Source organism: Salvelinus sp. IW2-2015, linkage group LG25, assembly GCF_002910315.2.
Source record: "Salvelinus sp. IW2-2015 linkage group LG25, ASM291031v2, whole genome shotgun sequence".
NCBI classification, from domain to species: domain Eukaryota; kingdom Metazoa; phylum Chordata; class Actinopteri; order Salmoniformes; family Salmonidae; genus Salvelinus; species Salvelinus sp. IW2-2015.
Window position 1 is genome coordinate 8,706,739 of NC_036865.1, and position 10,886 is coordinate 8,717,624.

The 10,886-nt window shown below is 42.1% G+C and overlaps 1 protein-coding gene and 1 long non-coding RNA gene across 2 annotated transcripts in view; both read left to right on the forward strand.

The window, feature by feature from the left end:
• The window catches only part of LOC139022998 (uncharacterized), a 12,902-nt gene extending 4,884 nt beyond the window's left edge, over positions 1 to 8,018 (forward strand). Inside the window, exons 2-4 of the long non-coding RNA XR_011474061.1 lie at positions 3 to 80; positions 1,534 to 1,622; positions 7,971 to 8,018. This is a non-coding gene — a long non-coding RNA (uncharacterized lncRNA). The remainder of the gene's footprint in view (positions 1 to 2; positions 81 to 1,533; positions 1,623 to 7,970) is intronic.
• Positions 8,019 to 8,145: 127 nt separating this feature from the next.
• LOC111951693 (alpha-2,8-sialyltransferase 8F-like) overlaps positions 8,146 to 10,886 on the forward strand; it is a gene marked incomplete at its 5' end in the record, with an annotated part of 32,233 nt that continues 29,492 nt past the window's right edge. Inside the window, one exon of the mRNA XM_070434885.1 lies at positions 8,146 to 8,237. Within this exon, the coding sequence (XP_070290986.1) occupies positions 8,146 to 8,237 (92 nt within the window). The remainder of the gene's footprint in view (positions 8,238 to 10,886) is intronic.

The following is a 10,886-nucleotide window of genomic DNA, read 5'->3' on the forward strand; positions in this document are numbered from 1 at the left end:
AGTGGTGGGTTTGACAGTTATGCAGCTTTTCTCTGTAAGAGACTGAGACTCAAGTTCCTCACTGTCACTTCAGCCAAGGCGTAAGTTAACACACAAACACACACCACACACTCAAAGAGGAAAAATATCTCTGTCTGATATACACTCCATCCATCCATTTCACTCCATCCATTCTCTGATCCTTATTCCAATATATACATACACTACCGGTCCAAAGTTGGAGAACACCTACTCATTCAAGKKTTTWTYTTTATTTTTACTATTTTCTACATTGTTGTACAATAGTGAAGACATCAAAACTATGAAATAACACATATGGAATAATGTAGTAACCAAAAAAGTGTTAAACAAATCAAAATATATTTWATATATTTTGCAGCAGAGGTAACTCTGTGTCTTCCATTCCTGTGGCGGTCCTCATGAGAGCCAGTTTCATCATAGCGCTTGATGGTTTTTGCGACTGCACTTGAAGAAACTTTCAAAGTTCTTGAAATTTTTCCGCATTGACTGACATTCATGTTTTGAAGTAATTATGGACTGTTGTTTCTCTTTGCTTATTTGAGCTGTTCTTGCCATAATACGGATTTGGTCTTTTACGGATTTGGCTATATTCTGTATACCACCCCTACCTTGTCACAACACAACTGATTGGCTCGAATGCATTAAGAAGAAAATAAATTCCACAAATTAACTTTTAACAAGGCACACTTGTTAATTGAAATGCATTCCAGATGACTACCTCATGAAGCTGGTTGAGAGAATGCCAAGTGTGCAAAGCTGTCATCAAGGCGAAGGGTGGCTATTTTGAAGAATCTCAAATATAACATTTATTTTGATTTGAGTAACACTTTTTTGGTTACTACATGATTCCATATGTGTGAGGGTCGACGCTGGCAGACGAGAAGCAGGTACAGGGAGTGAACATTTAATTATCAACGGACATGGAACAGGACAGGAAACAAGCGTCTGGACATGAACCATAACGACATTATGTTGATACAGGGAACAAACAGTGGAGCAGACAGTTATAGACGGGGAAATCAACAAAGGGAAGGAGTCCAGGTGAGTCCAATGAGCGCTGATGCGTGTAATGATGGTTGATAGGGTGCGTAATGAAGGGCAGCCTGGCGCCCCTCGAGCGCCAGAGAGGTAGAAGTGGAAAGCAGGCGTGACAATAGTGTTTATTTCATGTGTTTATGTCTTCACAATTATTCCACAATGTAGAAAATAGTAAAATAAAAGAAAAAATTGAATGAAGTAGGTGTTCTTTAAAAACTTTGGAACCGGTAGTGTATTTAAACCGTAAAATATACAAAAATACAGCACCTCACACTTTGTTTGTTTCTCTTTTCTTTCCTCTTTCTTTCTTCTTTCTTTCTTATTCTTTCTTTCTCTTTCTTTCTTTTCTTTCTTTCTTTCTTTCTTTCTTTCTTTTTTTCTTTCTTTCTTTCTTTCTTCTTTCTTTCTCTCCCTCACTCTCTCTCCCCCTCACCTCCTCTCTCTCTCCCTCTCTCGTTATCTCCCTCTCTAAAGTATCAACCCGAGGACTCTAATAATGGACGTTAGAGAAAGTTGATGAACTGCCCTCACAGACCCAACATCACCCAGAGAGAACTCTACAGGTAATRTTTGATCCCTGTAGCCTATCTGTGAACTACAGGYAATGCATGATCACGGCTCTCTCTATTTGTGCTCTACAGATAATGTCTGACCACGTCTCTCTCTGAGCTCTGTCAGTAATGTCTGATAGACATTGCGCAGTACCTGTTTACATATTGTCATCCATTCTCTAAACCCTATTTGGTTCATTCCATATTTCTCTCAATTCAATTCAATTCAGTGAACATATTGCCAAAGCTTACTTTGGACATTTAAAAATATGAACATAATTAATAATAATAATCAATATTGTCAACGGGACAACAGTATCAACAATAACCAAAGGTCAAAATAACCATACATTTAACAATAACAATAAGCATAGAGGACATGTGTAGGTTGGTTGGTCTTGTCAGACACTGTCCCTCATTTTATGTCAGGCAGCAATGTAGTGCGCTGCCAAACCACAGCTCTCTGCGTCCWCCCCCAACAGGACKGGTAGCCTATCCTCATCAGAAAGGTCTTTGAAACCTTGAATARGGGGAAATGACACCCTCTAATTGTTTTATATWTTTTWMATTTTGTCAGGAAATGCAGCTCTGTCTCAGGTTCTGCTGTGGTGTAGTGGTTGCATAGCCTTTCCTGTCTACAGGGGGCCATGTTTTCTTTTGTCTTCTCAATGGCAAGGCTGTGCTCACTGAGCCTGTACTTTGTCAAGTTTTTTTCTAAGGTTTTTGATCAGTAACCATGGTCAAATAGTTTGCCACGGTGTACTGTCGATTTAGGGCCAGATAGCACTCCATTTTGCTTTGTGCTTGTGCTCGTGTTTCCCAATAAGTAATGTAGTTTTGTTTTGACTGTGTTGTAATTTGGTTTATTCTGATGAATTGGAAAGTGGTTCTGGTCCTGCGGCTTCAGTGTGTTAGTAGAACAGGGTTTGTGAAATAGTCATAGGACAAGCTGGTGAGTGGAACTCTTTTCTTTTTGCTCAGCAACTGGTAGTTGCAGGGCTTGGTAATCGACATATGCAGGGGGTCCACTGTATTTCAGATGTTCCCAAAACTTCATTGCTTCTTTTTGGAGTTTTATTATTAGTGGGTATTGGCCTATTCTTCCCTGCATGCTTTGTTTGTAGTTTTTCCGTTGGACCATGTAGGAGAATCTTACAGAACTCTGGCATGCAGGGTTTCAAATGGAGTGTCCTGTCCATCGGGTGAAATCTTGTTTTGCAGGTGGACCCCACCTCGCTGGCAGATAAAGTGCAATTTGGTTCAATGACATCAAGTTAGTTTTAGCCTAATTTTAATAGGTAATTTAAATGTTAAATTTGGGCGTAGGAAACGCCCTCGCGGGCTTTCTCTTGCATGCAATTAAGGTTGAGCTGTTATTTTTTAAAGCTAAGTATTATAGTGTGTGGGCAGTTACTCTATATACTTTTGTAGCCAATTGAGAACATTGTATCTAGATCTGGATCTTCTCTGGAAAATTTATTATTTTAGTCTTTTTGGGGTTTACGCCCGGGCCTTAGCTCCTGGCAGTACTGCTCTAGCAGTCAGCTCTGCTGTAGGGCCATGTGCGTGGATGGACAGGCAGGCATAGGTCAATTTTTCTTTTTATTTTTTTTATTTACCAGGTAGGCGTCAGTTGAAGAACATGGCTCATTTTGCCACTGGCGACTGGCCGAAGATAGAAGCAAGAGTTGCGACAAAAACAAACACAGAGTTACACATAAACAAATGTACAGTCAATAACAAATAGAAAATATTATATACGTGTGTGCAAATGTAGACGAGTAGGAGGGTAAGGCAAAAATAAGCATAGAGGCGAAAATAATTACAATTAGCATTTAACACTGGTGTGAGACATGTAGATTGAATGAATGTGCAGTTTAGAGATTGATACTGGGGTGGCGAAAGAGCAGGGAAGATAAATAACCAATATGGGGATGAGGTAGTGTGGGGTGGTGCTATTCTACAGATTTGGCTGTGTACAAGGTCAGTGATCGGTAAGTAGCGCGTGCTGACAGCTGGATGGCGTTAAAGTGTAGAGAGGGGAGATAGTAGGCAAGTTGAAATGGGAAGTTTACATACACCTTGGCCACTATTTAAACTCAGTTTTTCACAATTTCCTGACATTTAAATCCTAGTGAAAGATATTTCCTGGTCTTAGGTCGAGTTGAGGATCACTTGGTTTTTGAAGATGGTGGGAAATGTCCGAATAATAGCGGAGAATGAATTTATTTCAGCAGTACTTTGTTTATTTCATCACATTCCATTGGGTCAGCAAGTTTACATACACTCAATTAGTATTTGGTAGCATTGCCTTAACTTGTTAAACTTGGGTCATAGATTTCAGGTAGCTTCCACAAGCTTCCGCCACAATAAGTTGGGTGAATTTTGGCCCATTCCTCTGACAGAGCCTTGGTGTAACTGAGTCAGGTTTCGTAGGACTCCTTGCTCTCAGGACGCTTTTTCAGTTCAGCACACACATTTTTCTTATAGGATTGAGGTCAGGGCTTTGTAATGGGCCTCAATACTTGACTTGTTTGTCCTAGCATCTGTTGGCCACAACTTTGAAGTATGTTTGGGGTCATTGTCCATTTGGAAGACCCATTTGCAACCAAGCTTTAATTCCTGGCTTGATGTCTTGAGATGTTGCTTCAATATATCCACACTATTTTTCCTTCCTCAGTGTTACCATCTATTTTGTGAAGTGGCACCAGTCCCTCCTGCAGCAAAGCACCGCCACAAATAATGCTGCCACACCTGTGCTTCAAGGTTGAGATGGTGTTCTTCGGCTTGCAAGCCTCCCCCTTTTCCCTCCAAACATAACGATGGTCATTATGGCCAAACAGTTCTATTTTTGTTTCATCAGACCAGAGGACATTTCTCCAAAAAGTACGATCTTTGTCCCATGTGCAGTTGCAAACCGTTAGTCTGGCTTTTTTTTATGGTGGTTTTGGAGCAGTGACTTCTTCCTTGCTTAGCGGCCTTTCAGGTTATGTCGATATACTGTGGATATAGATACTTTTGTACCTGTTTCCGCCAGCATCTTCACCGAGGACCTTTGCTGTTGTTCTGGGATTGATTTGCACTTATCGCATTCAAAGTACATTCATCTCTAGGAGACAGAATGCATCTCCTTCCTGAGCGGTGATGACAGCTGCGTGGTCCATGGTGTTTATACTTGCGTTACTATTGTTTGTACAGAGGAACGTGGTACCTTCAGGCATTTGGAAATTGCTCCCAAGGATGAACCAGACTTGTGGAGGTCTCCAATTTTTTTCTGAGGTCTTGGCTGATTTCCTTTGATTTTCCCATGATATCAAGCAAAGAGGCACTGAGTTTGAAGGTAGGCCTTGAAATACATCCACAGGTACACCTCCAATAGACTCACATGATGTCAATTAGCCTATCAGAAGCTTCTAGAGCCATGACATAATTTTCTGGAATTTTCCAAGCTGTTTGAAGGCACAGTCATCTTAGTGTATGTAAACTTCTGACCCACTGGAATTGTGATTAAGTGAAATAACCTGTCTGTAACAATTGTTGGAAAAATGACTTGTCTCATGCACAAAGTAGATGTCCTAACGTGACTTGCCAAAACTATAGTTTGTTAACAAGAAATTTGTGGAGTGGTTAAAAACAAAAGACGCCAACCTAAGTGTATGTAAACTTCCGACTTCAAATGTTAGTCTCCAGCTTCAGTGATTTTTTGCAATTCCTTCCAGTCATTGGCAGGCAGAGACTGGAAGAGAAGCCGGCCAAGGGAAGTGTTGGCTTTGGGGATGACCATTGAAATATACCTGCTGGAGCAAGTGCTACGGGTGGGTGTTGCTATGGTGACCAGTGAGCTGAGATAAGGCAGGGTGTTACCTAGCAGAGACTTATAGTGACCTGGAGCCAGTGGGTTTGGCAATGAATGTTTAGCGAGGTTCAGCCAACGAGAGCATATAGGTCGCAGTGGTGGGTGTATATGGGGCTTTGGTGACAAAACGGATGCGACTGTGATAGACTACATCCAGTTTGCTGAGTGGAGTGTTGGAGGCTATTTTGTAAATGGCATCGCGAAGTCAAGGATCGGTAGGATAGTCCAGTTTTACGAGCGTATGTTTTGGCAGCATGAGTGAAGGAGGCTTTGTTGCGAAATAGAAAGCCGATTCTAGATTTCATTTTGGATTGGAGATGCTTAATGTGAGTCTAGAAGGAGAGTTCACAGTCTAACCAGACACCTAGGTATTTGTAGTTGTCCACATATTCTAAGTCAGAACCTTACAGAGTATTGATGCAAGTTTGGCGGGCGGGTGCGGGCAGCAATCGGTTGAAGAGCATGCATTTAGTTTAACTATCATTTAAAAGCAGTTGGAGGCCACGGAAGGAGTGTTGTATGGCATTGAAGCTCGTCTGGAGGTTTGTTAACACAGTGTCCAAAGAAGGGCCAGATGTATATAGAACGGTGTCGTCTGTGTAGAGGTGGATCAGAGAATCACCAGGAGCAAGAGCGACATCATTGATATACAGAGAAAAGTGTTGGCCCGAGAATTGAACCCTGTGGCACCCCCATAGAGACTGCCAGAGGTCCGGACAACAGGCCCTTCGATTTGACCCACTAACTCTATCTGAGAAGTAGTTGGTGAACCAGGCGAGGCAGTCATTTGAGAAACCAAGACTATTGAGTCTGCCGATAAGAATGTGGTGACAGAGTCGAAAGCCTTGGCCAGGTCGATGAAGACGTCTGCACAGTACTGTCTTTTATCGATGGCGGTTATGATATCGTTTAGGACCTTGAGCCTGGCTGAGGTGCACCCGTGACCAGCTCAGAAACCAGATTACATAGTGGAGAAGGTACGATGGAATTCTAAATGGTCGGTGATCTGTTTGTTCACTTGGATTTCGAACATTTTAGAAAGGCAGGGTAGGATGGATATAGGTCTATAACAGTTTGGGTCTAGAGGTTCTCCCCCTTTGGGAATCTCAGACGATACGAAAGAGAGGTTGAATAGGCTAGTAATAGGGGTTGCAACAATTTCGGAGGATAATTTTAAAAGGAAAGGGTCCAGATTGTACTAGCCCAGCTGATTTGTAGGGATCCAGATTTGCAGCTCTTTCTGAACATCAGCTGTTTGGATCTGGGTGAAGGAGAAGCGGGGGGCTTGAGCAAGTTGCTGTGGGGGGTGCAGAGCTGTTACCTGGTGTAGGGGTAGCCAGGTGGAAAGCATGCCAGACGTAGAAAATGCTTATTGAAATTGATCGATTATCATAGATTTATCGGTGGTGACAGTGTTTCCTAGCCTCAGTGCAGTGGGTAGCTGGGAGGAGGTGCTCTTATTCTCCATGGACTTTACAGTGACCAAAACTTTTTTTTGGAATTAGTGCTACAGGATGCAAATTTCTGTTTGAAAAAAGCTAGCCTTAGCTTTCCTAACTGACTGTGTATATTGGTTCCTGACTTCCCTGAAAAGTTGCCATATCACGGGGGCTTTTCGATGCTAATGCTAGAACGCCACAGGATGTTTTTGTTCTGGCAGTCAAGTCTGGGTGAACCAAGGGCTATATCTGTTCTTAGTTCTACATTTTTGAATGGGGCATGATTATTTAAGATGGTGAGGAAAGCACTTTTAAAGATGCCTGCTCATCTGCGAAGAGCAGGCATTTAACCTCTGAATTGTGGAGACTAACACCAGGGGCTGAGGATTTTTTTCTGGAATAGTGGGCAATTCGTTGATGTAAATATTTGAAGAGTTGTATGGCTCAGATTGCAACCCTGGCGAAGGCCCGCCTTCTTTTTAAGAATTCTTGTTATTTTCTTGCCAATATTTTGATGCTGCAAGTATTCCATTGATTTAATTATGTCATAATGTTTTTACCCCCTACACCACTTTCAATAACTTGTATGCCAAAGTCCTGTATGCCAAATAGAATCAAATGCTTTTTTGGAAAGTCGATGAAGCAAGCGTACACTTTGTTATTATTTTGGTTGACATGTTTATCTATCAGGGGTGTGTAGGGTGCATATATGATCGGTCGTGTGATGTTTGGGTATAAATCCAATTTTGGTTTTTACTCAAGACATTGTGCCTATTAAGGAAGTTTAGAACTCTTACATTTATAATACTACAGAAACCTTCCCAGGTTACTGTTCACACAAATGTCTGTTTTGATGTTAGGGTCAAATTTGTCTCCGTTCTTAAAGATTGGGGTTATGAGTCCTTGATTCCAGATGTCAGGGAAATAACCTACACTCAGGATCAAATTAAACAGTTAATATGGCCAATTGAAAATGTGCACTAGTGAGTTTGAGCATCTCATCTTTCTCGCTCTCTCTCCCTCTCCTGCTCTCCCTCCTCCCTCCTCTCTCCTCTCCTATCCCAGGGTGATCTTACGTTCCTGTTGTAAATGCTACAGGCCGAGATGATCCTGAACCAATCAGAACCACTAAAGTCGGGCCAGAAGATCCACTATGAGAACAACCAAAAGCTATTTAAAACGGTCGACAAGAAACTACACAGTAATGCTGCCAAAAGGCCTTACCCTGGAGTAAAAGGTTTGTTGGGTCATTGTGGCCGTGGTGGGAAGCGGAGGAATCCTGCAGAATAGCAGCTGTGGAGCAGAGATAGACAATGCTGATTACATCATCAGGTAACCTTCATCATTAATCACCATCATCATTACCAGCATCACCACATCATCCTCAACAATCTCTCTCTTTCTCTCTCCTCCTTCTCTCTCCCCCCTCACTTCACTTCTCTCTCCCCTCTCTCTTTTTCCCTCCATCCTCCTTCCCCCTCCCCCCTAACTCTCCCTGCCTCCCTTCTCTCCTTCCCTCCTCTCCCCTCCCCCTCTTCCACTCTCTCTCTCGCCTCCCTCTCCTCTCGCTCGCTCTCTCTCTCGCTCTCTCTAGGTTTAACCTGGGTTCCGGTCACCAACAGTAAGGATGTGGGGAACAAAACCCAACTGAATGACCATCAAACCCCAGTCAGATCAGAGGGTGAGAGAGAGAGAGAGAGAAGAGAGGAGAGAGAGAGAAGAAGAGAGGAGGTGACCAATGACTCACTATATAATCTCGGACAGCCACGATACATTCATTCCTAATTGAAGACTCAATAGCAACTTGAAGCCAAGAATGTCGCGTTTAGCGTCTAAGATGACGTCTCGGGGGGGAAAACTTATGTAGACAATAACATGCACAGTTGGAGCTACTCCAGGAAGTGACGTTGCAGTTAGCTCAGTGCTGCGCCCTCTCATTGAGTATCTCAAGTTCAAGGCCGTCTGGGTACTGTTTGTTGCCAGTAGCCACTGAATTATCCTTATAACTTCTTCTGTGTGCGATTTTTTCAATAATCTGTGTAATAGAAGCAATTATTGGTACCACGATTTGTCTTTAAAAAAAATATGTACACAAAATATGACCATTTCCCCATTGCACTTTTAAAGGAGAACCTGTTTCCTGAAAAACAATGCCTGCACTACTGCGGTCAGCATTGAACTTTGTGGCTTCAATGAGAGTTAGCAGTCATTCTCTCCTGGAGGGGACAGAGAGAGAGGGAGGGAGGGAGAGAGAGGGAGGAAAGGAAGAGAGGCCAATTGGATCATAATAAATCTAACTAGAAGGTCATTTTTCCATGAAGAAAAACTGTGTGAGTCGTTTCAGCCGGCCAGAATTATTTTTATAGTTGTCTAAGAAGTGTTGAAGTTTAAAGTAAAAAAACACTGTAGTAGTATATAGTAGTAGTTAGTAGTAGTATCCAGCAGCAGTAATATAAGAAGTAGTAGAAGTAGTAGTAGTAGCAGCAGTAGTATAGAAGTAGTAAGTAGTATATAGTGCAGGGTCTCCAACAGGTCGATTGTGAGCTACCAGTAGCTCGTAGCCCAACTATGAGTAGGTTGCCAAAACAATTTTCTGAAAGTACATGTGTTTTTGTACCAAGCTTTAACTTCCGACTAATGTCCTTGAGATGTTGCTTCAATATAATCACATCATTTTCGTCCCTTTGATGCCAATCTATTTTGTGAAGTGCTACCAGTCCTCCTGCAGCAAAGCACCCCCACAACATGATGCTGTGCCTCATGGCTGGGATGGTGTTTCTTCGGCTTGCCAAGCCTCCCCTTTTTCCCTCCAAACATAACGATGGTCATTATGGCCAAAACAGTTCTATTTTTGTTTCATCAGACCAGAGGACATTTCCTCCAAAAAGTACGATCTTTTGTCCCCAAGTGCAGTTGCAAACCGTAGTCTGGCTTTTTTTTTATTGGCGGGTTTGAGGCAGTGGCTTCTTCCTTGCTGAGCGGCCTTTCATGTTATGTTGATACAGTACTTGTTTTACTGTGGATATACTGTATCAGAAAATACAGCACGCTCACGCTTTGCTTTCTTTCTTTCTCTCCCCTCCTTCTTGACATTATCCCACCCCTGGTTAGTACACTAGATTGGCTTAAAAAGCCTAAGCCTAACCACAATATCTGCCAATTTCATTTCCAGCAATATTGTCCCTGTCTGCCTTGTGGGTGTTCACGTTTGTCTATCACTCCATGTGTTTGCTAGTAGAATGTGGATAACCATGCTGTGGGTTGACAGAAAACTTCCCCAAACCTTCTCAATTAAATGTTAACTTCAAATAGGCTTACCCCCTGGCAGAAGCTATATCATGAGTAAGTATGTAATTTTGCATAATATTATTTGTTAATTTAGCTAACAATTTTTGCCATGAAATGAGCAGCAGCAGTACAGAACCCTCGCCTAGACCGGCACATTAAAACGGAACATTCCGCGTACTTCTCTTGTACATAAGGACCCGGGGAAAGAGGTTTGAGAATGTGTCCTTTTTGAAAGCTAGAAACCAAATTGTAGGTCTACGAGTTGTTTCCTTTTTTTTAAGTAAGCTCCCATCTAGTAAAAGGTCGGAAGCCCCTGATATGTAGTGGTGAGAGTGTGGTGGGTAGGACCCTAATAGTAAAAGTTAGTGAATATCTGGAATGGTCTTTGTGAAGTAAGGCTACTTAACTATAAGTCAGAAGTCAGTGGAATTCTAGTGGTCCTTGTGGAACCAAGGCACATAATAACCGTAAAGCTAGCATTGTACCTATAAATAATTATGTTGTTGTGGAGTTTAATTTCCTGGAAATAATGAAGAAAAATATCCCAAAAATAGCCTACGTTCCCAGCAAACAGGGGACGTCCTAAAGGACATTAGACGACGCTCTATTACGGTCCCTCTTAGGGTTTTGTGCGAGAATGTTTCTCACTGACGTTTAAGGGATAACTTTTTGTAGTTACATCACTGAGGAGAA